Source organism: Gambusia affinis, linkage group LG16 (genome assembly GCF_019740435.1).
Source record: "Gambusia affinis linkage group LG16, SWU_Gaff_1.0, whole genome shotgun sequence".
Classification (NCBI taxonomy): Eukaryota; Metazoa; Chordata; class Actinopteri; order Cyprinodontiformes; family Poeciliidae; genus Gambusia; species Gambusia affinis.
In genome coordinates this window covers 17122483-17143549 of record NC_057883.1, presented here as the reverse complement: position 1 = coordinate 17143549, position 21067 = coordinate 17122483, and the positions used below count along the sequence as shown (strand labels likewise).

The window sequence follows — 21067 nt, the reverse complement described above, 5'->3', positions numbered from 1 at the left end:
ATCTGAGAAAATCCTCCTCTGTACGCTCCTCTTTACTCACATCCATGAGTGACTAAAGAGAGCACTTCATGTGCATGGGACTAACTCCTTAAGACCACTTCAGCTCATGCAGCCCAGAGGCGAAGTGGCAGCCGGGGAGGGGGAGAGAAAAGAGAGGAAGGAGGCTGTTTTGTACCAGTGTGTGAAGAGTGAGCCTTCAAGTAAATTAGTGTACAAGCAGGGAAGTGTGTAACTGTATGTGCTGTGTGCAAGTGAGCATGAGGAGGTGGTAAAATGGAGAAATGGGGCTATCGGAGTGACAGCGAGCAACTATGTGTGCATAATATTTGTGCATGCAGTTAGGTGGCTTTGAGTTAGTGATAAAGCAAAGAGTTGGTCTATCATCATCGCAAAGCCAAGAATAAGCCGGGAGAACAGAACAAACATCGATTCGACAGCTACTGCAGAAATAATGTCTTTGTTCATAATCAAACAAATGTGCATGGGTATATATAGCTTATGCAGCCCACGATCCGTGAAAACAAGGGGAGGGTGATGCAAAAAGCTTTTATGTTTGATTCATGCCTTGCAGTCAATGCTTTGCTTTTAATGCAACTGCAAAAACTTGAACTAAAAACACAGCTACCACCACTGACTAGGACAGGGAGCATTTAAGGTGACATAAAAAGATAGGTCAGACATGATTTTGGTTAGACTAGCCAACTAAAACTGTAAACAATTATTCCTCTAGTTCAGAGGAAAGAGATTAAACCATCAAAACCATATGGTATCAAACCATATCAATAAAAAATTAAGTGGAAGGAAAATCTGGTAGAAACATGCACCAGGGATAAGTGCAGAGTTGAGAGAATTTTGCAGAAAAAAACATTTAATTGTAAAGCATGACAGGAGTCAGTGCTTCACAAAACACCACAAACAGAAATATCTGGGAGGTGTGTTCATATGTTAAGTCCATCCTGACCCAGAGACAGGATCACAAGCTAATAGCAGGATCTAAGAAATGACTTAGAAAATGACATTTTCTAAGGTCTCTTTTCAAAGACATGTTAGAATGTCTCTTTTTTTCATATTTTCATATGAAAAAAGGCCTAAGTCCTATTTTCATATGAAAATAAAATTTTCATGTACTTTAGAAATCAATGTCCTATAGTCTGGAGCAAGAGTGAAGAGGAATGAAATTCAAGCCATTTGAGGACCAGAGTGAAATTTCGAGTCACTGATTATATGAGGTGTCAAGCTGTCTGGTACTGTTGGCCCAACTATGTTTGATCAAGTCCAAAGTCCTTTCAGTCGTCTATCAGGAAATTGTAGAGCACTCTATGCTCTGATAACAAACTTTATGAAGGTGCTGATTTCTTTTTGCAGAATGACTTTGCACCTGCTTACACTGCCAAAGGCACCAAAAGCTGGTTCAATGACCAGAGTTTTACTGTGCTTCTGACATCTACTCCATAGAGAATCAATGGCATTGTCAAGAAGGAGATGAGAGACAATAGGTCCAACCAAGTGGTAAGTACATAGAAATTAACATAGTTTTCAGAAGTCTGACATTTCTGTTTGAAATATCCTTTTTTAGATAATATAATATTCATATAGGCTTTTTCCCAATTATTTTTACTACATAACATTTTTAAGAACAGAATTTTTTTATTAGTTATAAACTAAATGCTTAAAAAACATTTCTGTGTAAATAAATCTATATAATATTTAAGTTTTCAATATTTTACTTTAGGTATTGGCGTAAACATATTAAAAAATTACTCAGATGCAAATCTACTCTTAACTAATAACCCTAATAATCTGCCACTAGGACCCACCTGTAGCATGTGCCGTCAGAGCAGGGGTTGTGCACCCGAACAATGATGAAGACATGCTGAAAGTGAGACCGAATGGCTCTGGGCGTGAAAGGGTGAGCTCCCGGTTCCTGGAACACAATGGTCACAATGTCGTTCCCAATGTGGCGCTTCCTCAGTAGCTGGAAGAACAACACAGATTATACTGACTGAAACTGAGATTTGACTGAAATTAAAGTTAAAACACACACATGTGGCACAGTTTGCTTTTTGTAAGTTGAAAGAAATAATTTCATTAAAGCTGAACAAGACTCTGTTTGCAGAGCTGTAAATCATCTGCATTCCTGAAAATTTATGTGGAGCATTTGTCTCCAAAGAAAGAAATATTCCAGACAAAACAATATACCGCATACAATCTGTTCTCCATGCTTACCTGTTGTTTGTTGTTGGGTGTGTAAGGCAGCATTGTGGACACATGAAACATGATCTCGTAGTCCTTATAGGAAGTGTACAGGGAGTGAGTGCCAGTCGAATCCGCTGCAAAAAGAATGGAAACGCAGAATTGAAAACCGTAATAATATTACTCCCATTCATTTGTGCTTTGTACTCTCTGTGCACAGGATGCACTTTCACCGTAGCACAAACAAGGAGACAATAGTGAGCTGTGAACAAATGCCAGCCAATCAAAATTAATGTTCATTTGGGGAAAATTGCCTTTTCTAATGTTTGCATCCTGTACATTGTTTTTTGATTAGCAGTACAAAGAAAGCACTAGAAAATGTAGGAAATTCAAATCATTTTAAGAAATATTTACATCTCAAATCAAACTGAAACTAAATTTACTCACAATGAATTCCAGAGAACAAAAAATGGTCTCCAGTATTTCTATTCACCTACAAACCTCTGAGCTTCTTTTTTAAATGCTAACTAATTCATGCTAGTCTATCCCATAAAATCCTAATAAAATACACAAAAATTTGTGTCTGAAAGGATAAATATTTGTAAAGCCTCCAGGGGTTTGAATACATTTGAAAGGCACCGCATGTGTTGGAATCTAAAGAAACAAGAAGGAAGGAAGGTCACATGAAATGGAAGAAAGCAAGACTAAAATAAAGAGTCTCAGAATAAAGAGGCTCCAATGGGTGAGAGGTGACTGGGAGGCAGAAAAGTCACTTCGGTGTAGGAGCTAATCTACAGGCCAGTATGGCTGGCCTGCAGATAGAAATCCCTTTGTATATGAAGCCAAAAACAATGCAGTGTGTGTAATTACTTTTGGTGTCCAGCTGGGCTCTGTACTTGGTGAAACCCTTGAGGCGGATCTTCTCCCCCAGCAGCTGGAAGAACTCCTCCAGGGCGGGGCCGGCGGTCTCGTTGTTGTACATTTCCTCTTCTGTGCTTTGTCCTGCTCGGCAGTACATCACACCCACCTTGACCTGAAAACTTAGCTGGAGACCAGACACAAAAATTTCACACTTTTTCAACCTCACATTTGTCTTAATGCAACTTTGAGTGAATTTAAGGCTGACATTCCTTACAATGGTCAAACTCCATCTATGGAATATTTAAAAAGATACTGTCATGGAAAGAAAGCCAGAAGGAAAAGGAAAGAAAAAACACCCACACTTCCTTTCAGTAAAGGACAAATAATTTGCAATTTTATGAGTCCTCCTCCTACCCCTTGTTCATCCAGCTTCATCAGCTGCTCTGTGACTTTAGGGGTGTTGAGTGCCAGTCTGAGGCAGGACAGATCCAGTTCTGGGAGAATGTACTCCAGTACATCTTTGATGGGCAGACCTCTTGTTGTCCCATGTTTGGAGGTAGAAGGCACTGCATCCTCCAATATTGAACCTCTAAGAGTTGTCAGCTAGATGGGAAGAAACGGAAAGGAAGATTGCAGAGAGGTGAGATATAAGGAATGCACCTCCAGTACTATTGAGGCTCTGAACTTCAGAGAAAACAGGCCGTCTCTGTCAACAGAAATAAACAACAGTACAGTCTGCAGAGCTTCTAATACCAACTTCAAAATCAATAACGCAAAAAAAAAGGCAATTCTGACTCAAATCTTTGGGTAAGTACAAAATGAAAGAGGTGAGATGGCCTGTCCAAACATTCTGTAGCACAAAGTGTGCATTGTGCTGAGCTCATGGGACTGAACTCAATCACCCAGCTATCTTAGCAGCTGGAACAGACGGACACTCCCTCTTCCCTGCAAGCTTGAAGCTGTACTGAGCTGATGTTTACAATGGGCCACTGTTTCTAATGTTTGCATGAGGGATTTGGGGTGGTTAGTTGCTTCAGTCAAACTTGTGAAGTTTAAATCGCATGCACCTGTCTTGGAACAATCCACAAAAAAAGCTTGTATATGCTTCTGTAGTTTATCTGGGTGGGAATGCATGCTATCAAATTCTATAAACAGATTTCCCAAGATGACCCCATAGGAGTGTAATAGTGTAAGTAAGAAGGAAGTATTATATTTAATTGAAAGTTCTTCACACGATAGTTTTAGGTTGCTGACAGGCCTTCAGAAATAGAGGCTGCATGTACTTCCTGAGGTTTCTTCACACATTGCTAATATCAAGTAGACACCTGAATAGCTTGAGGGAAGGTTGCGTAATGATAATAGTAAAAATTTTAAAAAGGACAAAAACAAGTAACGCAACTTTAATTAGTTGGTTATATTAAACATGCAAAAAAAACTTAACCCAGAATGAATAGGACATAAGTTGACTGTAGAGTATTACAGAAAAACCTTTTTTAAATTAAACTTTAGCTACTAAATACCAAAATAAGTGAGTACAAGAATATAAAGTCTGCATTATTAAAATTTAGTTGGAAATGAAAAAAATGTGCTGTAAGAATTGAAGGCATGTCTGACCTCGCTTGTTCTGAAGATGATTCGGTAGTTATACTGCTGCCCACGATCTTTGTCCTCATCCAGCTTCTCTCTGCGCAAACTTACAGCGACTGGACCCAGGGCCTCATCTAAGCCAAAGTAGTTCCAGTGCTCTGAGGTGCAGGAAGTGTCACATGTCCAAAAAAAGCATGTTAAACATCAATGCTTTTAATGCTTAACAAAAGCACATCATTAGTTTGTAGGTAGCAAAATATTTACAATGTTTGTCACAAGATTTATAAATTGGCATCAGAGATAATTTGCCATGTTTAATGTGTTGAACATTGTATTTGAACATTATATTTGCCTGGAAAAATTACTTCAACTAATTTGGAAAATCAAGAATTTTCCCTCCGTATCAGACAAGTCAAAGTTTTTTATATAGTTCAACACACGCAAATCAAATGATGGCTCATTAACACGTCTACAGAACATTGTCAAGTTGAGAAGGTAGTAACTACTAGCGTGTTGAACCAGGAACAAAACTAAAATATGCAGGTCATCGGAGCTTATGGACTGACTTTGGACACTCTTTGTCTATATGATGATGATCCAGGACTTGAAGTCCAGTGTCCTGCAACTTTTAGATGCATTTCTGCTTCAACACAGCTGAGTCAAATAATGAGGTCATTAGCAGGTCTCTGCATAATGTTGAGGTGATTCAGCCATTTGATTCAGGTGTGTTGACTCATCTGAAAGCTGCAGGTCACCAGCTCTTGATGACTGGATTTGAATTAACTCAAACCTGTGCACATTTTTTCTATCACTCACCTACAAAAAGAGCAGTACAAGTGCATTATGATCTGCACTATAACTGTCTCTTACCTTTAAGGTAGAAAAACTTTCTGTAATAGTAGGCTCCTAGATCCACATGCTCCACAATGTACTGCTTGCCCTTTTCGCTGACTGTGCTCGGTCCCTCCTTGGGTCCCTCGAGAACAGCTACTCCAGCATTAGTGCAGTGTGTGCTCAAAGATGTCTCATATAGGTGACCTTCTCCAGTCAGGTTTCCTGAGCTGCTGCTGCCTGCTCCACCACCCACAAGTCCATGATACCCAGTCCCACCTAGCCCACCTGCACCCAGCCGCCGCCTCCCGTCAGTGTTGATCTCATTACGGAAGCAGGGGCAGCTCAGCAACATTTCATTGCTCTGTTCGTCTCCAGTGTCCAAGCCTGGGCTGTCTCTGGAGATCAGCTCTTCTTGGCTGCCACTGGGGGAGCTGTAAGGTAGACTGTGGGTTGATGACAGAGTGGAGGTAGCAGATGCTACGGCAGCAGCGGACGCTCCAGTGGTGGTGTTCTTCCTCTTTCCTGCCGTCTGTCGAAGCTGAGTAATTTCATTGACATCAAAAAGGATGCTCTGAACGTCGTAGTGAGCAAAACCTTTCTGACAGACCCAGGGCTTTAGAGCGGGAGGTGCATCCTCCATTCGACTGTCCTCTACGTCAGATCCAGCTCTTGGGGAGTCCAACTCGCCTCGTACATTCTTAAGTTTCCGGAATATGGACTCCCCTCCCGTTTCGGATTTTGTGCGTCTTTTCGGAGGCTTGTCCCTGTCTCTGGGTTTCAGCAGGTGTCCATCTGTGACGTCCTCCTGAAGCTCCTGAAGCTTTATCCCAACATTCAGAATGTCCTCTAGGTTCTCTGGAGCAGGGCTGCGCTGGTCAACCTTGTCCTCTTGATAACCCTTTAGCATTTCAAAGAAACTGTCCTTAGCGATTCCGTGTTGATCAATTGATGATGTGCTGCCATATTCCCGATGAAGAGGGGAACATTTAGCCCCCCCTGATGGTGCCCAGTCTTCTCCGCTATCTCCACTGCCCTCCATCTCACTAATGGCCATGTCGCTGTTACTGCGTTGACGGACACGTTTCTGTCGTGGATTTTTGTGCACAGGGCCTCTGTAACCTGGGGTCAAATAACGGTTGTCGGAGCTGTAGCTGTTTGGCGGTGCATGTGTTCGACTCATTAGGGTGTTGTGGATGTTGCGAAGCATAGAGGAGTCATGAGGGCTCAAAACAGAGCCTAACTTAATGTGACTTTTAATAACAGAGGGAGTGCCAACCCCAGTATCACCAGAAGAGTGCCACTGTGCTCCTGGAGTATCTTTTCTCGGGGGCCAATCGGCCACACGAGCTCGAACGCCCATTTTAGGCATCCCTGTGTTCACACTGCCATGGTAGTTGTCTGTTCGGGCTGGAAAAGCCCCTCCATTGACTGGTCGGAGATGACCAGTGTAAAACTCATTGGTGGCAGGAATGGAGCCTCCAACCGTGCACTCCATTGGTGGGCGCTTCAGGCTGGTCATAACATCAGTGCCAAAGGCTAAAGGCACTTAGCAGATGGGCATGGCTGCTTCTGGGACTGGGTGCTACTCGATGACCTCATGAGCAAATATGAATGTTGGAATCAACAAGTCAAGAGGCAAGAGATATCCTCAGGACTCAAGTTTGCATACCGCCTCCTTAGCTGCAGCAATCCTGATGTTTAGCATTCTATCCACTCAACACAGAACCCTGGAAAAACATAAACAAATATATGTTAGGATTGTGCTGATAAATCAGCAGTACAAAAATCTGAGCAGTGACTGCCATCAGTCCAAGATGATGAAATCTTGATATAGATACTATCTTCACACATGATTTCTACCACTATTGAAATCTTCTTTAGCAAAAAAACCACATCCACGTTAACAAATAAATACACTTATACCATGGTTACGAAAGCATATAAAATAGAGGGATATTGTTTGAAAAAAAAATCTGAAAATTTCCACAAAAATTAGAGCACACACATGTTCGTATCTGAACATGTGTATGCAAAACACATTTTCAGGACATTTAAAGGCCATCCCCTTTAGTGGTAAGAGATATTTAAAAGTTAGAGAAATGTACCTTACAGTTGTAAAGCAGCAGGAAAAGGATCCAACATTTTTTATTAATCAAAAAAAAAAAACAATTATTTTGTATCCAGTGTTGTGGCTCAGTGCTTAGTGGACCAATTCAACATTTAATTCCAACATTTAGTATAGACGGAGACCATCTTTGAACAGGAATTCTGTTCTGCTTGATGTTGGTTGGATACACTGAAGTTTGTTTGAGGGGAAGAAAAGTAAAAGAGCTGAACTCAAACTTTTAAAATTTCTATTTGTAAAAACATGAAAAATATGCCTAGCCGTTCTTTCATTTCGCAGTAATGTACTATTTTAAGTTTTTTTTTCACTTAGTAGTAAATGAAATACATGGAAACTTAGTTTTGTAGCTTGGAAGAAGAAAAATCATGTGGTATGAATACTTTTGCAAGTTATTCAACATAATCCATTAAAGAACTTCAATCTCTCAACCATGAAATGTCCACGTCAGTTCAAGGCTCAAGTCTTCTGATATCTTCTTAATTTGTTTGCTAAATTGCAGTTCTTAAGTTCAACTAATACCACCTGAACATCAAAGAGTAAAGAGTTCCTTTATAGTTACCTGAAAAATGGGGAGTAAGCACTACCTGACGAATCAGGCAATTTGGAAAGGATGCAAAAAAAGAGTTTAAATCTCTTCAATTACTCCGACCCACCAGGCTGTGCCTGTGATCACTTAATCCACTAACTATAAGTGCACTGCAAAAGCTCTCAGCTCAGAGACCTTCATACTCCATTGACAATATCAGTTTTCATTACAAGTCTAAAAATGTTATAAAAAAGAATGTCTCAATCAAAAAAGTAAAAGCCTTAGACTTGAGAAGAATTTGCACTATGCTATGTTTCCACAGTGGCGAATACTATTGAGATGCAGGTCAAATGCTCCCTCGACAACCCAGTATGCTTGATGTGTCAACATAAATTTGCAAGTCAAGTTAAGAGTACAGGAGGAAGAAATCTCAAAGTTCTGCATTGCAGAACTTTGAGATACACCTCAGGCAAAGCATCCTCAGCTAACCAACACAGAGTGTTTGGCTAGTTATAGCAACATACAGGGCAACTGTGGAATAAAACCTGGAAGGGGCATCAAAGCATACACACGAGTTAGAATGGCCCAGTCAAAGTCTAGATCTGAATCCAACTGTGAAAGAGACAAGGCTTGGAAATTCTTAGACACTCTCTATCCAGTTGACTAGGTTTAAGCTATTTTACAAAGAATAAATTGATTTCTAGATAAGTGAAGTTGTTGGAGAAACATCACAAATGATTTGCAGCTATAACTGCAACTTTACTACATAATAATGCAGTAATTTGTGTAGGTCATTCAGATAACATCCCAGTAAATTACTATAAAGCTTGTGGTTGTAATGTGAATAGAAATTAATACCTTTGCAAAACATATTTAAGTATTAGCAGAGAAAACATCTGCAGCATCTTCTATCTGCTAAACAAGAATTATTTCATTTAATTCTATGCTTTTAAAACCAGAAATTGAAAAGAACTCGTGGCTCCTCTTAGGGCATTTAAATAAATCAAGTTTTCAGAGCAGATTAGAAAAAAAAAAAAACTTCATTAATTTTAAACAATATTCATGCCCTACAAAGACCTTTTTAATCTAGGTGAGCAAATAATCATGGAATGTAAATTAAATTGCAGGTCCAGTCCCAGAGCATTTTGCCTCGTTCCCTCATGCAGCCGTCCGCAGGGAGAAAGTAATGAACAGAACCAACTCACTGCACTTTTTCTCACACAAAGACACACATAAATGTTCCAGAGACAAGTCTGTAATCTGAATGCTGAACAGTCAGGCAGTTTTTATGGTTTTTCCGATTAAATGGTAGTTACCCTTTTGTGTTTTAAAAAAATACTTGTTTGGAGCTAATTCAGATATTAATCCAAAAACATACAAAGATTTCAAGATTTTTACGTACATTGCTGCTCAGAAGTTTGGAAATACACTTAAAATGCATTCAAGCAGATCTTTTTTCCCAAAAAGAAATGTTCGCAACAAACATCAACACTGATTTTAAAAAGTAGGACTAATCATCTGACCAAGCTGGAAATCACTGAGCTCCTAAGAGTGGCCAGTCTCCCACATGTTAAAGAGTGTATGTATAGATTTCAGCCTGTATTTACAATTTTGATCTTGTGGGTTTAATAGAGATGTCAACATGTACCAACACGCATATACTTACGCAAGTCTTTCGGGAGGGTATTCTGCATGTGTGCATATGTTAATGTGAAACAAATTGTAAAATATAACAGCATAGATGGGGAATTTTTGAGTATCTGCCCTCACTAACATATGTGGGAGTGAAGTGCCAATGTTCAGAAAGAGAAAAAGACTGAGAACAGGCAGAAAGAAAGAGACAACAAATAACCAACATTCCACTAAGGTCTTGTTCTAACTCATTCTGTCAACCTTATCTCTTTAAAAAATTTTCCATACATTTTTGTATAAACATCTCCAGACTGTTTATGCCTGTTTACTGAATTCATTCAGATTCCTCCAATTGAGGCTTTGACTACTTAGCAGAGACTCCAGATACATTACAACGTGAGCCACAGATGACTGTTCATTCATTCATGAGCCCGTGTGTGTCACTCAGAATGCCTTCCAGCTTCTTGTGACCTAACAAACACACAAATTATAGGGAACTAAAGAGAGAGACAGACGGGAGTAACTCAGCTGGACAGATGAATCACATCATGAATCAGAAACATAAAAACCCTAAATCAGTCATCAATAAAAGACTTCTTTTACCCAGGTTCCCAGTGGGGAATGTTATTGCTGAGCTAGCTGGCCTGCTTGTTGTCCCTTAGATAAAGGGCAACACGCTGCAGCTGAAAGAGTCTTCATCCTAGGTTTTCAAACAGAGAAGGAACGAGGTTTCCCAACACACTGGGCAAGTGTTACCAAAGCTCTGACAAAAGATTCAAGGGATTGCCCTACAAGCTTGTAATTACCGCATGCTTGAATGGGATAAGGGGCTGTTTGCCTGACACCATTGGCTTTCAAACAGGCACCCTACCATTTAGTCCATTGGCTGTCCCTAGCTCCTATCTTTCTCCCCTCTGAGGGTCGACTGGGTTATTGGGTAGCCAGCACAAAGGTCCCTCTGTGTTGGCTCGGGAAAAACTGGGGCCTCATTCCAGCACACTGAAGTCTTTGAAAATTGCTTGGCACGGGAACCTCGCTTCAGCTGTGTACATGGCGTTTGCCAGGAAGACCAGATAAATTAAAGCCTTGGTGAGCTGGTGAGCAAAGCCTGAACCAGATTATGTTCAAGAAAACATAAACTTTAAAAATCATGGTAAGAAGACGTGGAATAATATTCCCATGTTACAAAAAAAGTGGAGAAGAATTACCCAAATTTGACAATATTTATTAAAAAATAGAAACTTATTAAACTGCTTTAATTTATTAGGAAATACAACTCTTTTCATTGCTGCTAAAATAATCTCACATACTATTGATCACTTTGGTTATAATAAACATTTATTTTGATTTAGATACATCAAAATAAATCAAAAGAGTGCCCTTTTTGCAATTCTGCTTTTTATGGAGTAAGAAGCTGCGTTATTGGTCAGACAACCCAATCTAATATCCACTTGTTTTAGTTGCTTAAGGCCAGTCACAGCTTGCGAACAAGATATTTTTACTCCTCTGTCAATAGGAAAGACTATAGAAGGGAGGACTCCATGCTGCAGAAGAACACTCCTTTGTCATCTCTTCAAAAGACCATATATGACCAAAAATTTAACTTTTGTATAACTTTGTATAACTTAATATCTTAGTCAGACCATTAGAGAGATGTGAAGCCTGAAGTATCCCAGACAAAAACCTAACATAACCAGTCATTTGATTACGCAACTGGTCCGTTTTGCAACATATTAACTTGAAGTCGCAAAACACAAAATCAATTTCCTGTCATTTAAGGAGTGTGCAGAAGCAAGAAGTAAACTGTGGTTTACCATGGAGATCCACAAACACAGGAGAATCTCAACCATTTCCGACTCCCTCTGTCTTGTCTGACTCCTTTCCAATCTTTTGTCTGCTTTCTCCTTCCGTTCAAAACTTAGGCACCAAACCACACACTAGCCTGCCTGTACTATTGAGCAAACCTGAGAAACCAACAGCTCAAGGGAATACAAGAAAATGGGGAGACATTTTGGCAGTCTGAAGCAGTATCCGACCGCAAGTTGGTATCCTGGAATTCCACAGAATTCACTGAAGGAAGTGATGAATACCTGTGTGAGTGAGAGGAGACGTGGGACATGTTTGGGCAATAACTAAGAGAGAAGTGCAGCACTGATTGTGGCAACTTTTATACTAATGCCCAATTGAGTTTTGATCTATTCATGATTAGCTGCAAATACAAAGGATATAAAGTGGGATGCTTGTGGAGGGCTTTACAATCCAGTATGAACATTTATGGTACCTTTTGTCCTGTGATGTGCTGCTGCTTCTGCCCCATCTCTGGGCCCCTCTCCTGTCTCTGCAACACAGCTCAGTAAGGAGAGGGCAGAGCTAACTACTGGCAAAGTAAATTTCACTCGTAGGCCTTACAAGAAGAGACAGTTCTGGAGGAGTGCCAGTGTATATTCATTGCCATCATATCCAGCAGGGTATCCTTCTCCTCCTTTTATCTAGAAACCACTCCGCCAGGGTTTCAAGTGGAAGAGAGAGCAGAAACAAAATAGACACTTCAAACTCTTGACAGTCAAGTCTGATCGAAAAACTGTGAAACTATTTCTAATTATCTGAGTAGACTACCAGTTCAGCTGTGAATGCCTTTGTCAAACTTTAAGAAAGCCTTGTAACTTCAATAAAAACTTACTACACAGTGAGCAGCTTAGGTCGTCCACTTACAATATATACACTATAGAAGAACCACAACTTCTCCATTCTAATGACTGATGACAAGCCGTCAGAATAACCCAATGAATGAAGAAAGTCTGCAACCTAATCTGACAACTTTCTGCTCTGTGAAAACGTGAACTAAAGAAAACTGAGTCCAGACTGATTTAGAAACAGAGACACCCTCTTCAGCTTCAGAGAGGAAAGCATTAGAGGAGAAGCAGTGTGCCGCTGCCTGCAGAGGAATGTAAAAATTCCAACAAGCTGGTTGTCGAATTGCTGAACTGCACCAGTTCAATGCTGCGGTTAAAAACTGGAAGTCTGCTGCAGGCTGCACTTTCCCTCTGCCTGACAGCAACTCCTAAGACTCCATTAGAGACATATTGCTGCACAAGGACAGGTACATGCTGAGACAAAAGGATGAGACAAAGTCCAGAGCAGCAAATTCTTTATACCAACATCAAAAGAATAGAGCAACTCATGAAAACAATCCCTGCTAACTGATGACAGACAACCTTTTTTTAATTTCAAACAGCATTTTCTGTTCTTTCGAAGATGCTTGTGGACACAAAGGATTTAAAAGTCTCTCAAACAGGCTAAAATATTATTAGTATGCAGTTTTTGAGTATGGCATTTCAAATATAATATATAGTAGATCATTGCAAAATCGTAATTTGGCTCTAATACTGTACTTTAATCTTGATGAGATGAGTGTAAATTATTATATATATTCTTATGAGTTAGACATTAACCTTTAAAATGTGATTAAAATGAATATAAGCACATCTTATTTACAACCGTTCATATTAGCAACTGAAATTCTAAATCATTACAGATGTTCTGCTGAACCCTCTTCGTTAAAGCTATTTTTAAATCAATAGTAATAGTAATACATCAAATGCATATACTGCTTTTTAGGACACTCAAAGACAGCTTACAAACAGAAAAAACACAACACAAAATAAATAAATAAATAAATAAAGAGGATTTTCTCTTTTTCCAAAGCATTCAATTGAATTCTCAGACAGTCTTTTTTTAGTCAATCTTATTATGCAAAATCCATCATTTTGTCTTTGTATTTTACAAACTGCCAAAAATAATTTCTAGGGCACATTTAAAAACTTTACCGAACAAAAGTGCTCCAGAAGCTAAAAGGATTAATAAGCACAACACACATTTGTCTTAGTAAATTTAGAAATTTTCTGATTTGCTTTCAGTTATCATTGATTAGGTCTGAATGATGAGCATTTTTAGAGAAAAAATGCATTCCTAAAACCACATCTGTCTGCACATGACCTCAGACTGCAAAGGCGGAGCCACAAACGAGTGGAAACAATGACGCGGCACCATATTTTCTCTGTGATTGCTATTATCAGTCAACAAAATTCCTTTGATGGTTCACACAACCCCATTGCTGAGAAAAATAAAGAGAGCAGCCTTGACTTGCAGTGCCTAAGATGACAAAGATAAAAATCAACCGATGGTGGAATTTATTTTATTTTTTTAATTATGTGTTTGTTAAAAGTTTAAGTTGTTGCATCTTACCTAGGTTATAGCTAAATAAATATGTTGCGATGAAGAGGCAAGCTTCAGCTAAATTAGGCTTCATTAAGGTATTTGTAATACCTCTGGTATCCCAGTCAGTGATGTTATCAGTCAATGGTCATGTGATAAGCATTTTCAGGCATGTAAACAGGGCAGAGATTATTCCTGAAAATAATCTAAAGTGCTTGTTCGGACAAGGATAAGTCTTGTTTTAAAATTCCGTCACGAAATGAAAACAAATCTATTTGTTTGTCTCAGATTCTACTAAATACCAATAGTGGAGCAAATAAAAAAGTGCATGCAAACACAACAAAAGCAATAACCAAGTTAGTTTTTTTTCAAAGTGATTTATTTATGTTGGTGTTAATTGCAATGGTAACATCTGTTTTCCCCGCCATAAGGCATTAAATAGAGTTTACCTGGTGAAGTGTGGAAGACTTAGCTATTCCTAGAACAACTTAGGAATGGCAACAATTTAAATGCTTTAAATTATTCCTGAAAACAATTTTATTTAAATACCTTAAATTGTTGCCATTTAAACAACAATTCAAGGTATTTTAGCTAATTTTAGTTAGCTAGTTAGTTTGCTCATGAGCACTAAAAGGAACAGAAATGAAACTCTTGCCTCTCTGTTTGCACTTTGCTAAAGATTAACCATACAATATGTTTCAGTTTACTTCAAATGAAGGTCTTAGTTATTCTAAACCAACATAATGATTGTAATCACACAGAAAATTCTGAGTTATGATCAGACATTTTCCCATTTTAGTCATAGGTTGCAGGTTGATTATTAGCAGGGTCAGTGTTCACTAGCTTTAAAAGGGGTTCTATGTGTACGTAGGTGGTTCCATAAAACTATTTCATACACATTACCCAAATCTAGCCATAAAGCTCAAAGTTCATATTACCAACTGCAACTCATAACAAGATTCTCTACGGTTAATAAATAGACAACACGGTGGTCAAACAATGCCATGCAAAAATATTCATACTTTGAACCTTTTCACATTACAGTTGCAAACCTGAAAGTATTTTTATTGGGCTTTTAAGAGACAGGCCAGGAAGGAAACAGGTACCGGTACATGGTTTTCACATATTTTTTGCTTTTATTTTTACAAATCCAAATCTGAAAAGTCTGGAGTGTAATTGTGTTCAGTGTCTCAACACCCCCAGGTCCCTCTGAACCACGTAGAACAGCATTTTGCAGCAATTACTGCAAGTCTTTTGAATTAAATCTCAACGATGGCATGTATGCAGTGAACATTTCCCTACAAAGTGCCTTTTTAAACATTGCCATGTGGGCTTAGACAGTGACATGTTTCCTTTAAGTGCCTTAACAACAATGGCCCCTACTAAAAAGGAGTGAACTCATTTGTTACCAACAACTACTTGCAGCTCAGCATGTAGCTAACACAAGTTCTCAGTCAAAGTGTTGGGATGAGACAGTTTGAAGCAATTGTGAATTAAAATGGAAGGATGTGAGAGTAGCAGCAGTGTAATTAACAGCATTTAAGTACAGAAAGGGGGCTGAGTGAATAGTTTGTGTTCTTGCCGTCTGTAATTTAGCCTCTCCACTTTAAGGGGGGGTGGGACTCAGCCAGGGGTGGACCAGCAAACAGTTTATAACTAGCTATTACTTCACTCTACAATCAGAGAGACTTGAGAATAAACAAATCAGTGTGAGCCCACAGTGTTGCTGGAGTGTCTCATGCATGTATATATGCACAGACTGACTGTGACTGCTCCACTGGACCAATGGCACATCAACTGCAACAGCAAAGTAGAGGAGCTAAATGATTATCATTCAGTCAGGAACAAAGACAACACGAGAAAAAATAAAGAAAATGTTAATTATATCATTGGGATTTGAATGTATAAAGTCGGTGTTGGATATTGGATGTTACCGTTTACTGAATGCATGCATGACTGCTAGACTGTTGGTGTATTGCATGAAATTTCTATAGTGAGTGAACAAAATTAAGTTTATTTAAATATTTTAGCAAGCCAATGTATGAATGAAGATTATTCAAAGAATGTATAAATAATACATTTAACTTAGTCTCCCTTGTTCCTGATGTAGTTGTAAAAATCATTTTATATCAGCATCATATATGCTTGGAGGCATTTACAATGAAAGCAGCATGGGAAACTATCCCATTAGCACATAATCTTGCTCAAAGTAAACAATCTTGGACAATAAGTGCTTCATTGATTCATGTTCTTGTTTTAAAGCCTTGCAGAAAAAAAAATATCAGCAAAAAGTTTACAGGGGAAATTGCATAGATTTGCATTCCTTTGTGCAGCTCTGAATGGAACAGGGACAAAAGAATATCCAAAGTGCATGTGTGAATACAGCTTTAGGAAGCAAGATCAAAGTCATAAATATCCAAGAGTGTCATAAATAAGGAATATTTGCAGTGAACTAATAAGATGGAGGGCTTGATACCTTATAAACCTTGGCTAGGGTATCCAGGACTGACTGGCAGAGTGGAGAAATTATATCCATTTCTACAAACAGAAGCCACAAATAGTCTCAGTGTTTCTCATCCTCTGACACATTCCTCCCCGGAATTGGTGCCATGATGTCTCAAGAGCAAGATTATTTGAAGCAGAAAGCAAAAGTCAGCATGTAGGAGAATCTGTTATTTAACAGCTACAGTGAAGTGTTCAAAAATGATGCAAGTCAAAGCTGAGAGATAGAAGAAGCTTTTAAAAAGGAAACTTTTCAACAATGTGTCTGTAGTTTATGCAGGCTGCGAGACAGCGAGAGAGAGCAAGACTTTGATCAAGTAATTGTAAACCTGAAAAAGATGCTTCAGAGTTTTCAGGAGGTTTTATAAAAATATTTGAAATGCCATCTTTTTGTTTATGAGCTGTAGAGTTAACTAACAGTAGCTGCCGGATTCCCACAGCAGATATGTCAATTTGACAAATATCTGTGATGTTTGAAAGTCACTGTCCTGTTCTCTCACAACTCTGATTACACAGATAATAAACAAGCCATTCACAGAAATCTATGAAAGAGAAATCTTTATTCACAGACTATTCTGAAAGAGTAACCTTTATTTGCCTTCCCTATTATTGCACTCTCACAGTGCACCTAAACAAAAACAGCACTATTGACAAAAAAAGGAAGATGCCTATAGTAACCCAGGAGGAGCTGCAGGTTTCCCAAGCTCAGGTTGGATGATCCGCCAAGAGCAAAACTATTAGCCATCAACCCTTAATTTAAAGAGTTAAAAGAAGGATGTCACTGCTTAAAGAAAGCTGTGGTGTGTTGAGAGGAATTGCCTCAGTCAGGCCGGGTGCTGACTACAAGTACATGCCACACTTCAAAGAATTTTCTGTCAAAAAATGTAGAAAACCATCTTTGAGTTGGTCTAAAAATCCAACAAACTACTCAAAATCTACAGTGAAGTTTACAGCAAATATTCACCAACTGTATAGAAAAAATTTATATGTGAGTGTTTGGCATTTTCACATGTCTGTGGGAAAGGGATCCTTTGGAAGGTAAGGTGGTTTGACCACACAGATTAAAGAAGGTAAGGACTCTGTAAGTAAATAGATGAAACCTGAGCTCCACCGCAGCACTGACCACAAGCTATTTACACGGTCTGCAGAGGATGTAATCAAATCTGTCATAAGCTGCTCTGCACATGCCTGGTAGTTCATTTTCATCAATCAAGCTGATCGATCAGCAGCTGCTCGGCCCACACAGATATCTCTGAAGCGATCAAGGCGAAGCACATAAATTCATTAGATTACATTGACTGATGATGGGGAAATGTTTAAAATGTACAGCTTCACTGCAGGCTAGCGTATGATGCTTGGGAAAGAAATAAGCTCCAAGGCAATGACAAGACAAACTGCCAAAATTGAGTTGGAAGCTTGATTAATATCCCCCTCACACTGGGCAAACACTTTCTTTAATATTAACCATGTGCTCAGTAAACAAGATGCACAAGCACTTGCAAGGTAATAAGGTAAGGATTTTGCCAGGTAGGCATTTTAACAACACAGGAAGAGCCAAAAGGAAGCTTTTTATCATCATCTGGGCAGAAAATCTCAGGGGTATTTCTAATGTTTCTGGAGAAAACTGATTGTCATCCCTTACAGCTCACAGGGCAGACTGACTTCTCACATATGAAAGTCTCGATTTTCCACAGCTATCTCTTCTATTAGTGAGGAACAACATGTCCCTAATGTACTATTCTCAAGATGAAAACTCCAGAGGTGTGAGCCCAAAATCTAACTACAAGAAAAGCGTTACAAAGATACACACGTAAACAGTTTCCAGTCATTGATTCTGGCACATGTCCAGAGCACAGCTGAGTGCACTTCCAGTCCAATTATAAACAGGCAGGCTGCAGAATTAATCAATTCATACGGAGTCGAATAAGTCAGCTAGTGTTGCATAACTGTGGTGCCTTGCTAAATCACGACATGCCAGAGAATTGTAGAGCAAACCTGCGTAGCATGTCGCTGCTGGTGCTGAACTCCACAACCAGGCCTGTAACTGCATTTTATTATGCTTTCAAACCAGTTCAATTCAATTTAAAGCAGCAGACACAGCTAATTTAAATGCTCCCACCAACAATCAAAACCCCCAAAATAATCTAATTAGCAATTAAAACATCTCCATCTGTGTTATCTACTGAACTGGAATTGATCAGGACTACTTTATATATCAGAGGAGGCTTTTACATGGCCCTTTGTTCGCAAAGTGTTTCTTTGGTTAAGGTTGCTGATTTAGGGTCTGCTGCAAATAAGACAAAAAGAAAACATCTCGGAGAGATGACCAAAATGCATACAGGTGCAGCCTTCCTTTTGAAATATCTGCTAGCAGCCCATGGTGACTCCCAGCTAATCAGCATTCAAGTCAAGCGCGAGAGCCATGTAAACACCGGCACGACTCTACTTCACCTCCTCCCAGCAACAGTGATTGGAACAGCTGAACTAAGCAGTAGTTCTGTGGAGCTGTTGCTAAAAAAAAAAGACAAAGTAAAAGCAGAGAAGGGGAATTTTAGCAATGTGCAGCATGTGGTTTCACTTGTGCTTCTTGTGAAGGGAAAAAGCTAGGCCAAGTAACCAGGAATACATCAATGAGACAGGAAACAGACAGGAAAAGAGGAAAAGCTGGAATGGCAGCCATGTTTGTTATGATCCAACTCTATCTGTCCTTTTCGCCTGTAGCAACATGGAAAGAAGGGACTGTGGTGCAACTCGTCTGTCGTACAGCCGTGTTACACATGGTACGCATACTATAGCACCTTGCAAAAGTATTCACATACTGTGAACTTTTCACACTTTGTGTTAATCTGCCACAACAGATTAACACAAAGTAGCACATAGTTGTAAAGTGGAAAGAAAATGATTCATACAAGAGAAAAAATAGTGGCACTCATTTGTATTCAAACCTCTTTGCTCTGTCTGTAGAAAAACAATAGTGCCAACAGCCTAGTCAAACAAATACTGCACTGTAAGCATGATGTGTCAATTACAAAGTCAACCTTCTATTGCCTAAAGAATATTTCCAGGACTAAGGACTAATGTTCCAACAAGATATTGAGAAACACATCCATGGATTTATCTTTAGTCAGATTGATTACTGTATCAGTGTTTTCACAGGTGAGCCTTCTGGTTCATTCCTACTCTCAATCCCCAGAATCTGAACCCAACAAGAAGCTGCATTCAGTTTTTATGCTCCTCTAATCTGGAACAAACTTCGAGAAAATTACAAAACTAATGATACACTGAGTTCCTTTAAATTAGGGCTAAAATCCACTTGCTTAGAACTGCCTTTAATTCATAATAACCGGAATATTGATGTATTCTGGTCGACATAAATTTTTATTACCTCTTTATTTTGCCACTGCATTATAATGATTCTATTTTGTTTGTTCATTGCGTTATGTGTTTTTATCATGTAACGCACTTTGACCTACTATTAAAATCAACTTGACATTTGATCTGAGCATAGAAGCAGCTATTTTTGAAGGTCTGAGATATTTGTTAGAGAACATTGGTAAACAAGCATCATGAGGAGAAGTACACACTGCAAACAAGCGAGGAATTCATGGATAAAGTTGTGGTGCTCTGACCACCAAAGTTAAATATTTTGGTATTTGTAGTCAAAAACCACATGACATTGAACACCATCCCTACTATAACAAATGGTGCTGGAAGCTTTATACTCTGGGGATGCTTTACTTCCCCAGAGTTAACTTCCCCAGCAGGGACAAAAAATCTGGTTAGAATTGATGGGAAGAAGGATGGAGCAAAATACATAGCAATAGCAGAAAGAAGTTTTTAAGCGTATACTGTGCGATTTCAAAAATTGTCCAGTTTAATTGCAATTAAACACATTAATTGAATCACTGTTTGAGGTAGGCAATATTAAATCTTTATAGCAGCCAGATGCTTGATACTAACTTCTGTTACACTGTACAATGGAAATTGTGAGTCTCAACTAATAATCTTTTTTTTTTCCTACAGCAGGAATGTATCAGTCGGACAATGAATAGACATGAAGGAGCAGATTTTACTGCTTTGATCGTTACAGTCAGGTGGCAAACAGAGGAAAAATAGGATGAGGAAAAGGAAACGCAGCTGGGAAAGAGACGAGAAAAAAAAAAAACTTCTGTTGCAGCTGCAGTCACTGCACAAAAGTTCAAGACAATTTCAAACACTGACTGATATTTGCCTTTAGTTATGAGGAAAATAAAGTTGGTGGTCACTCTCTTTGTCACACAAACCAATAATATACCACTGATTCAAGTTTACAGCCAGAGATTTTAGGTCAAGATCAAAAACGCTGGATTAATTGACCAATAATCACACAAAGTGAACCTCCTCCCTATAGAGGCTGCAAGTCACTTAAACAAAATGAACTAACATCTTCCAGCCAAATAGTATCCCTAAGCATACATCTACAAAAGAATGGTTTAGATCAGACTAATTGATTAACCAAGCTATTTGGCAAAGAAAAACTGTTAGAAGACTTGCAAAGTAAGTAACCAATAAACCTTCAGCTGTGTATGCACCCAAAGTTGTTATGACAAAAT

The 21067-nt window shown here is 38.9% G+C and overlaps 1 protein-coding gene across 1 annotated transcript in view; it reads right to left on the bottom strand.

Moving 5' to 3' along the window:
* The window catches only part of LOC122846581 (signal-induced proliferation-associated 1-like protein 1), a 39573-nt gene that overhangs the window by 12707 nt on the left and 5799 nt on the right, over window positions 1-21067 (bottom strand). The window contains exons 2-7 of the mRNA XM_044143623.1: window positions 5512-7202; window positions 4669-4799; window positions 3469-3657; window positions 3064-3238; window positions 2227-2330; window positions 1818-1975 (exon numbers count right to left, since the gene is read on the bottom strand). Coding sequence (XP_043999558.1) covers window positions 1818-1975; window positions 2227-2330; window positions 3064-3238; window positions 3469-3657; window positions 4669-4799; window positions 5512-6994 — 2240 coding nt within the window. The 5' untranslated portion in view covers window positions 6995-7202. The remainder of the gene's footprint in view (window positions 1-1817; window positions 1976-2226; window positions 2331-3063; window positions 3239-3468; window positions 3658-4668; window positions 4800-5511; window positions 7203-21067) is intronic.